Below are 18,552 nucleotides of genomic sequence, written 5' to 3' on the forward strand. Positions count from 1 at the left end.
ATTGCAACATCTTAAAAAAGGCTTAAGCTAATAGGGCTTGGGTGTTTTTTTCCCCATCCTTTCCCGGTCTATGTGTGATGTTCCTTCTAAACCCAGAAAGCTAAGTATCCTTCCCAGGAAGATAGCAGTCTCACCAGGGGCCCAGAGCTGTCCCCTTGACTGGGAATGCTGTCAGGATAGCTCTGCTCAAGGCCCAGCCCTGGCTGCCCTGCACCCACCCAACCCACCATGTCCCCCTGTGTCCCCACAGGCTGATTCGGCCTAAAAGGCACTTTCCATGGGCTGTCAGAGTCTCAGGGCCAGTGCACACATCAACAGAGAGTCTGACTTGGAGAATATTGCTCAGCTTTTATAACGCTTCTTGAACTAGGGCCACGAGTGTCGGGGGCCCTTTAGTGCTGGTTTTTCGGAGGCCCAGCTCATCACGGTCCAGGTCTGAGGTTTCTTGAAGTCTGTGCCTTCGCAATTTTCTTCTCCACTGCATGCAGAAGGCAGCAACTTCCAGTTCCTCCGGATCTGGGGAAGGCTGTCTCAAACCCTGGAGGAGAGAGAGATGATTAAGTACTAGGAGGCGCTGTGCACTCTCTCCCAGCGTCAGCTGATTGGAGCTCCTAGGGGATTCTTCTGAGTGATGCTGGGGCTGGTTTTCTGATATTTTAGCCCTAAGTTTAATAGAGAGCAAGGAGTCGTGTTTGGAGAGGTCCTCTGAATTGGAGCCCACTCATTCTTAAAGGACAAGCACAAGAGAACAAAGGCTCTTGTCTATCACGATAGAATGTTCTGGGACTGTAGTCAATTAAAAAAAAAAAATCTCTCTCTAACCCAAATTCTGCCTCCTGGATCTTGCTTTATTCATTTTGCTTTATGCAAACTATGCATGGGTCTTTAGCCAGCGGCCTAAGCAGAGCCAGGACACAGGTGTACACGGCAAGCACTCAGCCTGGCCCTCAGGTCCTCCTGCACTCAGATGGCCTGGGCATTGGGACACGGGGATTGGCCCTGCCCTGGGTGGTGCTGCAGGATCTGCGGGAGGCTGTGGCTGTGGCCATGCTGGCGTGCTGGCCGGAGAGATGCTCACTGATCCATAGGGCCAGTCCTGAGCTTTCCTCTCAGCCTTCTTTATATTCAAGAAATTCTGGAACTTGTAGTTCAAGTATGCACATTTTCCAAATGCTTTTCACTGGGTGTGTCTATTTTATGTACTCTTTGAATTTAACCAGTACAAAGTTTCTTTAAACTTGAAATGAAAATTCCCATTCTATTTATTTAGTGCCTCCATGCACTTGCCCACTATTCTAGGTCTCTGGCTTCATGAAGTATACATTCTAGTAACAGAGCCAGACAAACACATAAAAGCGAGGAAAAGAAGCAGACATCTACAAAACGTGATAAGTGCTACGAAGGAACCATACAAGGTACTAAAGCAGAGGACACTTGGTGCGATTTCATTTAGATATATTGGGGCTATTTCATACCTTTTGAGGGGGTGGAATTTAAGTTTGGGCCTAAAAGATAAGAAGGAGCCAGACATAAGACAATTTGGTAGAAGTGGAGGGGCAGAAATGCATCTCACACAGGTAGAATAGCACATGTGAAGGCCCTGGCAGGGTATTCTTTTGGGGACCCAAATATTTCCCATTTCCTGCCCTCACTTAGGACATAGAAAGCTGGAAAGGGAGTTGCTCCCACCCTAACAACAAGAAAAAGTCAGATAATCCACAAAACCATACCTTTTCTTGAACTTATTAGAGAGCTGAGGTTGAAGGGCCACTAACTGGACTGAAATCTAAGAAAAGACAGCCACTTTCAGGGAGAGGCAGGGGCCCAGCACTGGCTTCCTTAGGACGGAGCATGGGAGGAAGATGAGACTATCATATACCTGATTAGAAGATTTTAGCTAAAATTCTTAACAAATTGCTGTGGCCAATTGTAGACGAGTGTGAGTGTATAGGACCCATGAGAATCACAACGAAGAAAAATCCACACCTGTTCACAGGCTTTCTCCAGGACCTCTCCTGGTGCTCATGACAAAGATTTGGGACAGGGCAGGAGGTTGGGACTGTCTCCCTTGTGGAGCAGGCTTTGGGAAGAGGAGTAGCCATCACTGCAACAAAGGCACAAATCTCTGCCCACATCTGTCTCTTCATGGCACAAAAGCTCAAGTCTCTGAAGGAAGGACAGCAAATCCTGTCATCCCCAGGGCACAGGTCAAGACCACTGCAAGTGGAGAAAGAAAACAGAACACAGCCCTCTACCTCGGGGGAAGAAGCAGAAAACCATCCTGAATTCATACTGTTAAAAGTCTCCTATTGCTGAGGGAGGAACAGGATCACTGAGAACCCCAATCCTGAGATCCAGGGACACCAGGCCTGCCTACAATTGAGGCTGAGTGAGAACAACAATGAACACTACCACCTCCTCTCCAGACCAGCAATCATCGAGTCACAAGTAACAAGTAGGCTATGGAGAGGCAAGAACATTGAGAGAGAACACCGCTGAGGTGCACACTCACAAGGAAAGCCACAAGCTGACAGTGGAACAGGAACATTGATAAAAACACTCTGGTAACCCAGACCCTGCACTGAACACAAAGTAATGCTAGAACATTTGAATCCAGTGGTTTCCCAAGGATGACTGTAACAATGCCACCCAAACTCAGCTCAACTCCTGACTATATTGACTCACACCCCCACCTCCCACCACACACACACACACACTAATGGCCTAGAAGAAGAGGTGGGCCCATCTTCAGGCATATGTAGTACTCATTTAGTCTCTACCAGTCTACGCATAATGTCAAGTTTTCAATGGAAAATTACAAGACACACAAAGAAGAAGGATCCGCTGTCAAGAGACAAGGCAATCAAAAAACCCAAACTCAGATATGAGCCACATGTTGAAATCATCAGATAGGAAGTTAAAAATAACTATGATTGATATATTAGGGACTTCAGTGGAAAAAGTAGACAAAATGCATGAACAGATGGTGAGTTTTAGCAGAGAGACAAAAACTATGAGAAATAATCAAACAGAGATGCTAAAACTAAGAAAAAACATGGTAACAGATTGAAGAATGCTTTGACAGGCTCATCAGCAGACTAGACACAGCTGAAGAAAGAATCAGTAGAACTGAAGGTAGGTTGATAGAAATTAACCAAACTAAAATGCACAAGAAATCAGGTGACAGGTTTGGGTAAGAAATGAAGTTGAATTTAATAGCTAAGAAGCAGGTAGAGTTTCCTCATGAATGTCTGCAATGTTGCTCTCAGCCTGTGACCTGAGTCATGGTCCTGTGCATGTCTGTGCCAGTGTCCACCCTTGGGATTAGCACTTACCCGGAGACTGGCGGCTTCTGCAGCCCTCACAGTCTTAGAGACAGCACGGAGGAGCTGCTGTGCATTTTCCACCAGGAGCTCTTCAGAGGACTTGCTTCTTGCCAAGGAGGCCTTTACACTTGGGAGTTGACAGGAGGAAAGCAGTTAACATTATACCAGGTAAGAGGTGTAATCTCAAATAAACAAATACCAGAAGGTTTTACAATGTGAGCCTCTTCCAGAAAGCTGGGATGCCTTTGTAGGGACTATTCAGAGAAAGAAAGTTCTTAAGGTATAATTTAACATTTTAACATAAAATTTATATTTTGATACTAAGAAAGTATGACTCATATAGTATCTATAAATTAACAAGAAGTATGTTTTTAAAAAAAATTTTTATTGAAGTATAGTTGATGCACAATATTATATGTTACATGTGTATGATATATTGATTTACAATTTTTAAAGTTTATACTCCATTTATAGTTATTATAAAATATTGGCTATATTCCCCATGTTGTACAATATATCCTTGCAGCTCATTTTATACATGATAGTTTGTACCTCTTAATCCCCTACCTTTATATTGCCTCTCCCCACTACCCTCTCCCCACTGGTAACCATTATTTTGTTCTGTATATCCGTGAGTCTGCTAAGAAGTATTTTTAATGAAAATAACTGAAGAGAACTAGCAGAATAAATGCCAACATCCATACATAATGAAAGGGAACAAGAAATTTTGTCTAGAATTGCATTCAGGACTTAAAGTAAACGTTCTAATCAAAGATCAGACTGATATTTCTTAATTGAATCACACACCTCAATGATACTTGCTTTAAACTCAGTGTAACTGAATTTAGTGAGACAAGTTGTTTTTCACCAATGAAAATGAAGATGCTACACATAAAATAGATAAACAACAAGGACCTACTGTATAACACAGGGAACTGTGTTCAATATCTTGTGATAACCTATAGTGGAAAAGAATAGATAGGACTTCACTGGTGGCACAGTGGTTAAGAATCCGCCTGCCAATGCAGGGGACACAGGTTTGATCCCTGGTCTGGGAAGATCCCACATGCCGCGGAGCAACTAAGCCCGTGCACCACAACTACTGAGCCTGTGCTCTAAGCCTGCGTGCCACAACTACTGAAGCCCGCGCGCCTAGAGCCCGTGCTCTGCAACAAGAGAAGCCACCGCAATGAGAAGCCTGCGCACTGCAACGAAGAGTAGCCCCCGCTCGTCGCAACTAGAGAAAGCCCGTGCGCAGCAACGAAGACCCAACGCAGCCAAAAATAAATACACTGATTAAAAAAAAAAGAATAGATAGATAGATAGATTGATTTAGATAAAACTGAATCACTTTGCTGTACACCTGAAACTAACAAAACATTGTAAATCAACTATACTTCAATAAAAATTAAAATTAAAAAGAAAATGAAGATGCTGTGAGACTTAAGTGACTAATTTTGGTAAAATCTCAGGACTTCCAGATCCTTTCGAGGACTGAGAGCTTGATAAATGTACCTGTATTAATCATGCCTTTTTATTGTCTGTGTTTCTGATGCACTATCTTAGGGCCATCTGATGTTGGAAAGACTGCCCCACCCAGGGTTAGCCAATTCTTAGAGTAAACCACTTGCCTGCAAGTGCACTTATACATGCAAACCAACAAATCCAAAGTTCACACCCCCAACCTTCTCCTTTATAGCGCTCTTATACTCTGGGCCACTATTCCCCTGCCCTGATCACCCCAGGGCCAGGTGCCAGACAGCTAGAGATAATCTCTATACTCCAGAGCCCAAATTCAAATTAACCAATCCTAAACCTGTTTAGCCTACTTCCCCTGACTTGTCCATTCCTTCCCACAAAAACACAGTAAATGATTTGTCCGTGCTTTCCCCTCACTCCTTCTGCTTTTTGACTGACCCTGGTGCTTCCCTCTGTGGTCCTACCGACATGACTCCTGTTTCTAAGGGTCCGTGAGGGATTGTCTTCCTTGTTTTCTTCCTTCTTCCTTGTCATGTCCATGTTTGCATCTCCTACTATAACTGATTTAAACAAATCCGGAGTACCCTTACAACAATACCCATATTTGAAATGCTAAAATTAATTACAGTTCCTGTATCTTAAGTAGAAAAAATTTGGTAGCTAGTCGTGAGATGATTTTGTGCCTGAAATGTTATTTCCTAGAGAACAGTAACCAGGCTTTATGTTTAGTTTAAAAACAATTTATATACCCTGGTCTTGGTGATGTTATTTTTATGCCTCACAATAATTGATAATAGTCTTAACTACCAAGCTTTCCCATAATATATTACTAATAAACGTTTGTTACTGATGAATATGCCACTGCAGGTATTAAGGGACTTGGGTGGAAATGAAACCATCCTATACTTCTATTCCAGTGTTCTATATTATCAACGTGAAAACTGTTATATGGAGACAATGACCAAAAACTGCTCAACTCCAGAGTTTGGGCACATTAAATGAATTAATCTTAACACAAGCCCTGTGCTGGCATAGTTTTTCCTAGGCAAATGACATTTAAAATGCTTTCACTTTGCAATTAGTGTATTTTTAGAGTTAACCAGCTTGTTTGTTAGATATGATTCGTATAAAAACAAATAGAGAGCTAATGGTGAAAATGTAAACATGATTGTAAAGTAGAGATCAGTCATCTGTGCTTGTATATTAACCCTGAAGTGTTGTGAGCCCAGCAGCACCACTGGAGTCACTTTTATGAAGGGAGGAGGGACCGATGTTGAAGGAGAGCCTAAGTTCTGATGTATTTGATTCTTAAAAAATCCTTATGGGGACTTAGGACTCCGTGCTTCCACTGTGGGGGGCACAGGGTCGATCCCTGGTCGGGGAACTAAGATCCCGCATGCCACGCAACGCCGCCAAAAAAATAGAAAAAAATTAAAAAAAAATCCTTATGGTTACTTTATCCTCACACCTACTCAGGAACTAGTTTTCCATGTTAAATATTTTTTCTTTCTTAAGTGTATTATCAGATATGTTTGTGATACAGTGAGAAATGACAGTAGCCTAAATGTGTTTTTTGTGCTCTGTAATTACACTCTATATTTTTAACATTTGATATTACCCAAATAAATGTAGATTCTTGGAGGACAAAAAACATTAAAAGGAGTATACAAAAGAAGGAATTATATTTCCCCCCTCCAAGCCTTCCCTTTGGGCCTCGAGAAAGAAGACAGCAACTTCCCTTCAAAGCCATTTCCTACCTGGAGATGACGCGGAGCTGGCTGCTCATTGTCTGAATCTGCTCTACCATATACAGAAGCTCCTGGGAACATCTTTGGTCTACACAGTTCTTAGCAATGATGCGGATAAGTCTGGCGAAGTTTTGTCCGGAAGTCGCAATTTTCCTGGCAGAGGTAATGAGCTGTTCTTTGGTCTATACCAAAAGAAATGAAAGAGTTGGAAGTAGGTGAACAACGCCTCCGCAGGTTTGCCCTAAGAAATCGGTGGCAAACTGTTAACATCCAAAACTTGCTTGGTACAACTTATTTCAGCCCCGGAATGAACATATTTTAGCTTGGTCTAAAACTGTGATGTCCTGAACCTCCTCCAGAGGCTTCAAGTCCAGACACTCCAGGTTAGCAAGAAGCTTATTCTCCTGAAAACCACAGAATGAGGTGGTCCAGGCCCATCTGTCCATGGGGACTGCTGAAGGGAAGGTGGCCCAGCCTCCTGGTCTTGGGCTAGATTTTCTGCACAGGAGCTGTGGCCTGCAGTGGCTCAGAGAGAGTTTTCAGCAGGTCCGGGGCAGAGATAAGGCCCCTAAGAAGGGCCAGGTGTAAGGAACGTGCAGGTTGAAGGAGGTCTTGGCTTGACCAAAGGGTCAAAGGCCTATAGCCACATGTAGAGCTTCCCAGTTGGAAAGTGATAATTAATGGGTTGGTGACAGAAGCCTTTTCCTAACCAGGTCTGAAAAGGCTTCAGAGAACAAGGAAAGGAGACCGGCCTGGCTTTTGTTGTGGTCAGGGAATGGGGCCAGGGTGGGAGTTTCCACTCAACAGTCAGGGCTTGTGTGGTTTGAACTTCCCACTAGCACCAAAGGAGACCGTGCCTGGACCTTCTTGTTGGCTTGCCCAGATGTGGAGCACGAGGGGAAGAAGAAGGAGTGGGTGGGGCTTGAAAGCTGTCAGCAAACATTAAAAATGGAGTCAGACTCTTTAGTGTACCTGCCCTGTTGAGGGGCCTCTAAATTCCATGAGGATGGACAGAACTTACTTTTGTCTGCCCCATTCTTTTCGTAATGGCCAGCCTGGTGGGGAGCCACTTCCTGGTTCCCTCTCCTCCATGTGTCATGCTGTCTCAGCTTCTCCAGTAAGGAAGAAAACAATCCTAATAAACCTGTGTTGGAGGCTCAGTTTATTAGAGGTATTTGCAATTCCAGATAAGAAAGGAGTGCGTACAGATGTGTCCAATGCCTAATTCAAGCAATTCCAAGCTCCAGGGCAGACCAGTCCGAGAAACCTCCCTTTCAACTGGGAGAGCCTTTTTGAAACACAGAACTCAAGCAGCCAGTCCTAAATTAGCCAAATCTGTGCCAGGTCATTTGACACTATGTTGCTCCTTCTTTTTAAAAAACTGATGTTGCAACCCCAAACCAAGCCCCATCCCAAACATCCAAGGCAGCACACTTCTTTATGATGTCCCAGGAGAATACATGAGTCCTCACACCCTCGAGAATTTGTTTCTGTTTTATGATACGCCACCCCAGTTAGCAAATGAGTCCTAAAATGTGTACTTTACTTCTTTGGATAAGGCTTGGGTTTAGGCAAGCTCTGCATCTGTCAACTCTGTCCCTGTACCAAATGTGGGTTTGATTACCTGATTTCAGAATTACTGGTCTTTAGGATAAGAATGAAAAGGAATACTAAAGAAATAGGAGAGAGGAGGGTGAGAGAACCCCTCTTTTTTCCTGTGGGTATTTTATTTTGTACACATTACTGCGACAGTTTCCCTGACCTAGATAAGGACGTGAGGAATGGCTATCGTTCTCTGCTGGTACACAGACAGTGCTGATGAAGGTCGTGATGCTGGAAAGTCTTTAGTAAGAACATCTCCATGTGTGAAGGGGGAGGGCTCAACTGAGGAGGTCAAGCTGGAATATTCCAGAACTCATAACCTGGGTCTCAAAAGTGCCAGAGAAAACTCAAACCACATGAGAATAAACTTTTGTAGACCTCTGCCAGGAAAGGAGATGCTTACCTTTTCTGCCTCTCCAAGGGAAACCTTCATCCAATCTCCCCATCTTCCTCCCTGCTTCCTCCAATTCTGCCCCCAGCCTCAGGGCTGAAGAGTTGCTAATACGGTTGACTCAGGATTACTGCTCTGCCCCCATGCCTGTGCTGCCTGTTACCCCCCAACCAGCCATTTTTAACTCTTTTCTCTGTTTTACTCAAGAGCACCAGGGACTTTGGTTGTTAAAACCTGATTGGTATTAAGATCGAGATTTGGAGGATTCGTGGGGAAATTCTGCATAGTCACTCCATTTTACCAGGCACTAGCCTCACTGTTAAAAATCACCATTTGATTTTCCTTTTGTCATTTCCCTTTAGCGCACGTTTCCCCGGGGAACTGCACGGGCTGGAGGATTTGCATATTCCTGGGCCCTCAGCCACATGGCCCCATCAGCACCCAAGTCCTATATAAATTAGAATATCTGAGATGTTTGGAAGGAAATCGGCAGTCAGCAAGAAGTGGTAACTGCTCCCACTTTTGACCTAATGACCTTGGGGTAACTGTTCCAGTGAGAAACTAACTGAAGTGGACGTGGGTTGGGAGAAAGAAGAGGCCAATGAAAGGTCTGAGTCTTGGGTGTGGTAGGGCTGCTGGGCTTGGCTTTGCAGTCACCTAGTCTGGAGGTGCCCTGACATCCAACCTTCTCTCCGGGCCCTGCTCCTCTACCGCATGAGGCCCAGCCACGGGTTTGGGGGCCATGAGTACCCAGCAGACCTAGACTAGAAGGCATGTTCTAAATGGCTCTTGGTGCCATTCAATCTCTTCCTTCTGGTCCCCACACTCAGTAAATGGACTTCTTTTATTTTTTTCAATGTTGATGTGTGTGTGGATGGCAAATGATGCTTAACTACATTGAATCAAGGAGATGGCTAAAGAGAATTAGAACAGGTGACCTGTGGTTGAAGTTGCCCCCCCACCCCAAAGCCAGTGGAAAGTAGCCCCCATCCTCTCCAGGCTGTGCTGGCCCTGAATGGCCATCCTTCAGGAGCTTGCAGCCCTGTTACCTCTATTTTGGGGAATTTTTAAAGACGTAAATGGCTCCCTTCAGTTCATCCTCTGGGATAGGAATGGGTCTTGATTTTACTAAACTGCAGCTTCCGGCAAATTATCTAGATCCCTGATGGACTAAGACAAAGCCTTAGTAACGAGCCCACAGGAGGGGGGAAGAGAAAAATGAAGTGAGCTCTATGATACGCCCAGATGGAGAGAGAAGACAGCACCGAAAAATGCTACGTGCCCGATGGCCCCCGCTCGTGGCCCCTCTGTCCTGGCTCCTGCGGGGCAGCAGCTGAGAGACCCATTTCCCCCCGTGATGCCCAGTCCTCCCACCACCCACTGAAGGTCAAGTACCAAGATGCATCCTCTCCTCCTCAGACTCTGAGCCATCAGGAACACCTCCTTGGCCATCTCCTGGGTAACCTGGGTGATTCTGTTCCCACTGTTCACGCTGCCATCCTCTGGGAGAGGCAGGTCCACCTCAGTGTGCGGCCAGGCTGGACAGCTGGGGGAGCTGCCAGGGGTGCCGCTATGCTGGTGCTGTAAGAAGAAGACAGGGTGGAACTGACGAAATTCAAGATGCTCAGATCTTTTAACTGCAGTGGGGATGTTAATGGCTTCTTCACCATTTTTAAAAGAAGAGTGGGAATCAAGAGGGTTTCCTGATCCCCACATGCCAGCAGCTCTTGACAATCTCCTCCAAATACCTAGGAAAAAAGTGACAAGAGGAAACAATGAATCCCTATTGCTCTGTGCTCCTTTCACCCAGAATTTGCATAAACTGCAACCAGGCAGACTCAGATCCCCAGTATAGTTAAAATATCACATTTTCTTTCCTTTGGTGAATTTCCAGGGCTTACCTGGGAGAACCTCTAGCTCCTTGAAGAAATTCAGGAATCCTTGAATGTCCCTACTTTGGGACAGTTTCATATCAATTATTCCATATGGAAGGACTTTACAGTTCTGGTATGAATAATTATTTTTCCCCCATTAACTTGCTTATTATTTTCTAGTGAGAAAAACAGCAGCTTCTTCCAACCAGAAGTGGGCGAGGCCATGTTATTCTTTTTTGGACCCTAAGTAGAGGCTCTCCTAAGCCTCTTCCAGACTCTGGAATCGAGACCAGGTGTACTGCCCTTGAAGGTAAACCCAATAACAAAGTGTCAAGAGTGCCCTTGATCATCTCTCGGCCTCACCCACCAGATCCTGAGCTCCTGGGGGTAGGGGCTGTGCCCTGGGTGCAGATGGGAAGGAGAACATGGGTGGGAGGAACCTCTGGGCCTTCCTACACCCTGACTTCTCTCCCAAGACCCCAACGTAGCATACTGATGTCTCAGAAGGGTCATAACGTAGCTGTTGGAAAAGTATGAGTGTGACAGCAAATTCTATCTAAATTGAGAGATATAAGTTCATGATCCTGTTTGGTCTGAGGCTATATATGTAGCAAATATGTCACCAGGAGAGGAATGGAAATCAAAGGATAACTGCTCCAGGCACGTGTCCCTTCCACCCCCACCTTGCTGGCCACTTTGTCCAGTCTTTGTCATGCTCCACTCACTGCCGAGCACGCAGGAAGGGTTCTGGGCTAAAGATGTGACATCAGGAGACCAATGATCCAAGGAAGGGGTTGGATGAATCACATCATTTGGCTGTAGCTGTAGAGCTCAGGTGGGTGTTTAAGCGAGCGGTTGCCATGTGACAGACAAGGGGACATATGTGAGTCTGGGACCAGGAGACCGTGGAGGCTGGGATCTAAGTGTGGTGCTTGGCCCCAAGCTTGGCCCAGGAGCAAGCAGAGGCAACAGCTGCCAAGCATGTGGGGAAAGCCCTGATCATTTGGGTTTGACTCAGAAGTTGTCCAGATGCTGAGAAGAGTAACCAGCCAGGTGGGTGGCTGGAGGAGGTACAGGGCATCCATAGTGAAGGCTTAACTGCAGGCTGTTTACCTCTCCAACCATAAAGTATTCACTTCCACATTGGGAGCACATCTGAGCACAGGTATGCGGCCCCGGGGCTCATAGCCACTTGCAAACCAAGTTCACGTCAGAGCTCTTATTGCCTGCCATGTCCTTCCTCTCTTCCCTGGCAAATACAAATCCCAAACTGCCTTTGAAGCTCAACTCAAGACCACCCTCCTCTCAGGAGACATCTAGAATATCTGCTCTACCCCTCCCATTACCATTTTGCCCCCAAATTTGAACTCCTTCTGCCCTTCTAGGCTGTCTTTAGCATCCCAGCAAGCAATCTAGATCACTTACCATGCACCTGCGATGCCCCAGACACCGTGCTTGTCCTGAAGGATCTAAAGATGAGTCAGATGAAGTCCTTGAACTTTAGCGGTTGAGAGTTTAGACTTTCTGTGCTAGTGCATATTGAGAAGTCACCTGGCTTTTTTTGTATTACGTCTTCAATTAAATAATCCCCCACCTTCTGAAAACTGTTTGCTGGCCTCATTTTAGACAGGTTGGGATGCCCCCTGACTGCCGGGAGGGGCAAGTCGGAGCCTTTTCTGGAGAAGGACCAACACACTGAGGGCCAGCAGGCTGCCCAGATGGGGCCCGGGATTATGTGACATGAAGAGAAAGGCGAGAACTCAACTGAGACTAAGACTCAACCGTAGTGACTAAAAACCAGGGTGAAAATGGCAAATATGGGATTTGGTGGGCTTTGAGCCAAGGGATAGGCAACTAGGAAATAGTCTTTTCAACTCATGCCTCGTATTCAACTGTCAGGGACCTTAAGCATCCAAAGCTAGCAGTGTCTCCAGGCTCTTCAGTAATGAAGGAGGCTAGGACTCTGTTGGAGAGCCCATAACTGGAATAAAGAATTTCCAGACTGTGACTTACAAGTGCCCAAAAGATGCACCTTCCCAAGGCCATGCCCTCCCTCAGGGGCTCACAGTTTGAGGTGCTGTTCTGGGCCGTGTGGAGGGTGTCTCCACCCCCCAGGAGCCCCAGGGAGTGGGACAGTGGAGCAGACACGCACCATGGATGTGATTCTCCCTTCTCCAATTGCCCTCCCACCCGGGGGTAGCCCTCCCGGCAGGACCGCTGTCCCTACTGTCCCCTGCTATGCACTGGAATTAGGTGTATGAAGGAGAATGCTTCCCTGGGGTGGGCACCTTGGCATGTGAGGCCTTGCTCTTCACCCAGAGAAAAGCAGCCTGCAACAGCAGAGGTGACACCCCTTCGTGGACAGGAGGGGTGATGGGGGCTGAATGAGCCTGCTGTTCTCACCATTCTGGGTGCCAGCTGACCTGGGCGGGCAGTTCTCTGAAATGCTCGTGTCGGGAGGCTTTGCTGAGACGGGGACTGTGTCAGCTGAACTGAGAGAAACAGAATGTGCTGTCAGTGAAGTCAGCGGCATTACGTATGTGTCAGAAAGACCCTGTGGAAAAACAGATCAGGAGGAGCTGGCAGGACGTCTGTATTCATGAGACCAGGAGCCACGGAGCAGGAGAGATGAGAAGACAGCGGGAGCCTGAGCAAAGCGGGCTTAGGCTGCAGGAGCAAGGGAACTGTGCCTGCCGGGCTCCCAGAGAATCTGGGAACAGGGCCTTTCTCATGGTAATGACATTTTAATGAGAAAAACGAAGTAAAGAGTAATGGGGTGGAGAAGCACATGGTCTGGTCAACTTTATCTTGGGAGAAAGCCCAGGGAAAGGTTTGGGGGGGAGTCTGGGCAGCCAAGCATAAGGTCACGAAGGGGACAGATCAGGTTATGCACAAAACGCTGGGCCGAGCACATCTACCTGGGAACTTCTTGGGCGGTCACTGCCAACCTATTATATCTCCCACGGTTGACGTTAAGTAAATCAAATGTTTGGGCTCCACAATCCCTGACATTGTCTGGTGCCCCAGAAGGCAACGACTACACGTGGAAGGTGTTCAACAGACCCAGAAGCCTTCCAGTAAATCTTTCTTTTTGCCTACGAGGATTCAGGTTGGATTCCTGCCACTTGCAAACCAAAGAACCCCTGACTGGAGCAGGGAGGTAACATCGTGGAGGTCAAGGTGGCATGAAGCAGCCCGATCCACAGGAGCAGTGCTGTCAGTCACAGCAAGGGGAACCCCCTCCAGATGGGGCCATGGGAAGAACTTCATGCAAGTCAATCATTATAGGCCCTACCACAGGGCACTAACTATGTTCCAGGCAAGTGCGAGTATTTTCCGTGGATGCTTTCATCAACCTTCTGCCAGGAAAGTATCAATGTTCCCATTTTCTAGACTAGGATCTTAAAGTCCAAAATAGCTAAGAAACTTCTCTGAGATCTCAGAACTTGGAAATGGTAGAGGCAGGGACCGCGCAGGCAGTCTGGTTCCTGACCTTGGATTCTCAAAGGGTGCCCTGTGCTGCCTGCCAGGTGTGAATTACACACGTGGGCACCAAGAGAGCTTTTTCTGGAACTTGACAGGGGGCTTTGGTGACTAGAAAGAAGGCTGAGGTGGGGGAGAAGGAGAGAGGCTGACTTTCCTACCATGCCCAGGTCCGCGACCGTCCCGGTGATGCCTGGGTCAGCAGTGCAGGTCCCCACTGAGCTCCCTGCGGTGTCTCTTGGAGCAGCACCCTGAGAATCTACACGGCTGGCTTCAGCGGCTCCTGATGCACCCTCCCCACGGTGGAGCTGGGGCTGGGTGGGGTCCTCTTCATCACTGGGCTTCAAGCACTGGGCCAGGAGTCTCCAAGCCTTGGTGTGACCACCTTTCCAGGCCTGGAGCTGGGCCACAGCATGGTGGGCCTTGGCTGCCCACTCCTGCTGAAGCCAGCCCTCTGGGCATTCTCGGAGCACAGGGACCCGCTGGGCCACCTCCTTGGTGAGGACGAGAATGCTCTCCAGAGCCATGAGAAGGTCTTCCTGGCAGGGCCCAGACTCCTGACCTCCAGCCACAATTCCCTGCACAGCTTGGATACCAGACACCATTCTTTCCAGAGAGTCTTCTGGCCGGGTCTGGGGGTCTTTGCAGACAGAGAGCCTTGGGCAGAAGGCACCTTGGAGGACACGTTCATAGTCTGCATTGATGCTGCTGAGGTGGCCAGTCAGGGCCTTGGCTTGAAGGGTGAGCTCCAAGCAGAGAAGTTCAAAGCGGGTGGACAGGCTGGGAGATGGTTTGGGGAAGGAGGCCAGGATCTGTGCCACATCCAGCAGAGCATCTGTGAGCACATGAACCTCCCTGCACAGAAAGGAGATCTCACCCTTCACCTGCTCATCCCCACACAGAAGACAAGACAGCCTAGCAGCCTCTTGTAGCCTTTGAGAAACATCTGCTGCCTGAGCCAACCCTTCCTGCAGTCCCTGCTGGTCCTTCACAGCCTGTCGCAGGGGCAGTAGGAACAGGCCTTGTCTCCCGCTGAGCCTCTCCAGGCACTGGAACAGGTCTTGGACAGCCACTGACCATAGCAGGCACCCATCCTCAATGCTCTCCTCCCACGACCTGGGGGCTTGGAAACCATCAGAGGCCAGAACTTTGTCCAAAAGCTGTTTGGCATGGGTCTCCGCCTCCTCCAATCTGCCTTGCACTTGTAAATGTGCTTCTGGATGCCCAGATGAGTCAGAATCCTTCTTACCCGAATCCATGGGTCCACTTTTGACTGCTAGTTGAACCACTGAGGCTAAGTTCTGCTGAAGCTCCATGAACACTGTCATGTTCTCTTGAAGATCAGCTGCTGGCTTGTTGCAAAACAGCTGTTGACACAGAGAATACCAGTCACCAGCTATGGCTACCAAACTTTGCCTGGTTTCCCTGGTCTTCCCAGACAGTTGGAGAGCCACTTCCAGAAGCCCATCAGTTCTAGCAGTTGTGCAATGTTCTATCTCCCTTGCTAGGTCAATAATAGAAGGTGCCAGTGATGGGATTTCTTGCAGTCCAGTCATCCTCTCTGACGCCAGTGGTCCCTCTCCAGCCAGGGCCTCCTGAGCTGCCTCCACAGCTGCATCCTGGTCCTGCAGGATGGTGTGAGCTGAGGTCACTCCCTGGTGGCTCAGGCTGTCTACAGCAAGCGTGGGTTTGCTGATGGCAGGGAGTGGAGAGCCCACCTTCTGTAGACCGGTGTCAAGAATCAAGGGGCAAAAAAGATGATCCCTAGGTGGATAGGAGGCGCCTCGGTCGCTTTTCCCCAACCCAGGCTCCCTTTGGTGTTTCAGTGCAGGAGCTGTGCAATCCTGGAGGCTGGAGAGAATGAAATAAGGCCGTCTCTCAGCCATGTCAAACCTCTGGACTTGGTCCCGAAGGGGACTGAGGATATCTGGGTGGTTAGTTCCATCCAGCCCCTCTCGGATGCTCTGAGCTGAAGAGATCACATGTTTCGCCAAAGTTAATAGTGCATCTGTGTCCTGAGAGCCGTGCCCACCTGAACAGTGCTCCCCAGCTGCACCCAGGACCCGGGAGGATTGCTCCAGCTGCTGGATCAAGACTCTCAGGCCATTCCGGAAAATAGGATCTCGATCTTGGTCCACATACCTGCCCATCACCTGCACGATGTGTGTCCCTCGACCCTGTAAATATGCCACAAGTGGAGAGAACTCTCTGGAATCTCCACTCCTCAAAGCCCATGTAAAAAAGTCCAGGTGCTTGGTCATTTCCTGAATGGACACACTCAGGAACTCAGGAATATCGAGAACATCATCAAAACACGCTAATAAGCCTTGAGATGCCCTGGCCCACTCCTGAAGCAGGGCCTGCAGGGCAGCAGGGCTGCAGTCCAGACCAGACCCTTGGGGGCTTTGTGAGAAAAGCTGTTGCACTCTGACCACAAGCCCCCGAAGGCCTGCCATGGTGGCCTCCATGTCTTTGCCAGTCTGCTGTCGTGGGCAGCAAACCAAGACCAAGTGAGCCACTCTGAGCATCCGGTTGGCCTGGTCATGGAAAGCAGCGAGGAGAAGCTGGAGGCTCTCAGGCAAGGCCTCGCCATCGCACCGGGAGGAGACTGAGGGAGTAGCCAAGGCGGCCCGGACCAGTCTTTGAAGAGGGCTTTGCGTGTCGGTGAACGTGTCCAGGATCTGGCGCAGCAGCCCGGTGCGGACCCCCTGGGAGAGGTCCTCAGTCGCGGCCCACAGCGCTGCGCACTCCTCCCCCGGCTCCTGGCTGTTCCCGCCCGTCCCCGGAGGCCCGTCAATCGGGTGCAGGCGCCGGACGCCGGCGCTCCGCAGCTCCAGCAGCCGGCGGCAACGGGCCACCAGGCGCAGGCGCTCGGGCGGCGGGGAGCAGGCGGCCAGGCGCATGCAGTGCCAGACCACGGCCGCCAGCGGCGCGTCCAGCCCGCCGCCCAGCCGCTCGGGTCCGGGCGCCGCCAGCAGCTCCCGCAGCTGCCGCAGACTTCGAGGGAGCGCGCCGTGCGGGGCGCTGGCCGCTGGGGCGGCGCCGGGCTCCAGGCGCCCCAGGAGCTCACTCAGGGTCTTCCTGGCCAGAGCGAAGACGTGGCGCCGGGAGGCGGCCAGCCGCGGGTCGCGGGGACGCCGGAGGTGGCCGCGGGCGGCCACGAGCAGCGCGGGAACGCAGCCCCGCAGCAGGCGGCCGGCGCGGCCCAGGCGCTCCTCGGACCCGCGCGCAGTCAGGCCGCCCAGGCTCTGCAGCGCCACCGCCAGGTCGGCGAAGGGGCCGCGCAGCGAGGCCGCGTCGCCCGCCGCTTCCAGCGCGTCCAGGCAAGTCAGGCACCAGCCCGCCGCTCGCACCATCTTCCTCGCCGTCGCCGCGTCTTCCAGCAGCAGGACCTGTTTGGGCAATCGGGGGAAGAGAAGCTGGGAAATGCCTACACGTTTCTGGAGCCGAAGCGAGAGCAACGGCAGCTGCTTTACCCCCATTGTGCAAATAAAGGTCCTCCAAAAGACTAAAGAGAATCTCAGAGATAATAATAGTAATAATAATGATGACGATGTCACCTAAGAGTGACGTTTAAAGAAAACATTTGGCTTAACTGAAAATGTAAGCCCCTCTAAATTGAGCCACATTTAATGTGGGGTCCAATCTAGCTTTGAAGCGCCCTTCTCTTCACATTACAGGAGGAGCAGTCAACCGTCCACGTGGCAACCAACACACCACGACCGAAAGAGTGTTTAGGAAGCACTTACTGTTTGCATGAGGATGATGGGGGCTGGCGAGATGGCTTGTGCAAGAAGTGCCTCTAAGAAATCTTTCCTGGTCTGACTCTGTCGCTCCCTGACTGCTCTGTTCATCCACTTCAACAGAGCTGGTACCCAACCACTTCCAAGAGCCTACCCTTCTTCCCCTCTCCTCCTCCCATCAGCAGGTGCCAAAGCCCTCCGGCTGTGCCTCTCTCATCTCCCCATTTCAATCTTTCTTTAATGAGGATCTGTTAAATTACAACTACACCCCCTCCCAATAACCCACAGTATTAAAGTTTAAATGATGAACATTATTAATATATTAATATTTGATAATATTTGAGGCATGTAACATTGTAACAGGGAGCAATGTACCGAGCTAAAAGAGCTGTGACAGATGGTGGAATGTCAGGATGGAGAATGGGGAGTATTTGGAGGCTGAGGGGTTATCCTGGCCCCTGAGATCCTCCCAGCTGTAAGGCAATGCAGCAAGTTAGCCAAATAGGCTTAGAGTTGCCCAGGTTTTGGTAGCTTCTCGCCAGGTAGCTCCTGGCCATGGGTAGGGTGGGAAATGCATCCCTTATCATTACGGTTTGGTGGCCAAGTGTGGGGATCAGGGGTTGCACGTGGGTTTAAGAACATAGACTCAGTATGTCTACCCAGCTCCCTATGGCAGCCTCCACAATGAGCATTTATTAAATTGGTAATGAACTCTACAATCTTGGCATAAACTTGGGCAGGTTTCTCTCTCTGGGGTGGGCATCCCTTGTGGGAATGACATGCCCCGTCCATGCTTCCTAGCAATGAGCTCTCCGTCCAGAGCAACCGGCCAGCCAGCTCTGACATCAGCCTCACCTTCGTGGTGTCTACCAGGATGTGCTGAGCTGTGGTCACTAGCTCCTCCTG

At 49.2% G+C, this 18,552-nt stretch overlaps 1 protein-coding gene across 1 annotated transcript; it reads right to left on the reverse strand.

Moving 5' to 3' along the window:
* Window positions 1-266: 266 nt before the first annotated feature.
* LOC103006479 (uncharacterized) lies at window positions 267-17,385 on the reverse strand. Its single transcript, XM_057558674.1, has 5 exons — window positions 14,065-17,385; window positions 9,942-10,127; window positions 6,563-6,735; window positions 3,336-3,453; window positions 267-538 (listed from the first exon to the last, which is right to left on the reverse strand). Exons 1-5 carry the CDS (start codon window positions 17,383-17,385, stop codon window positions 350-352), a joined length of 3,987 nt encoding a protein of 1,328 aa, XP_057414657.1. The 3' UTR covers window positions 267-349.
* Window positions 17,386-18,552: the final 1,167 nt, after the last annotated feature.

This window comes from Balaenoptera acutorostrata, chromosome 12 (assembly GCF_949987535.1).
Source record: "Balaenoptera acutorostrata chromosome 12, mBalAcu1.1, whole genome shotgun sequence".
Taxonomy (NCBI): Eukaryota; Metazoa; Chordata; class Mammalia; order Artiodactyla; family Balaenopteridae; genus Balaenoptera; species Balaenoptera acutorostrata.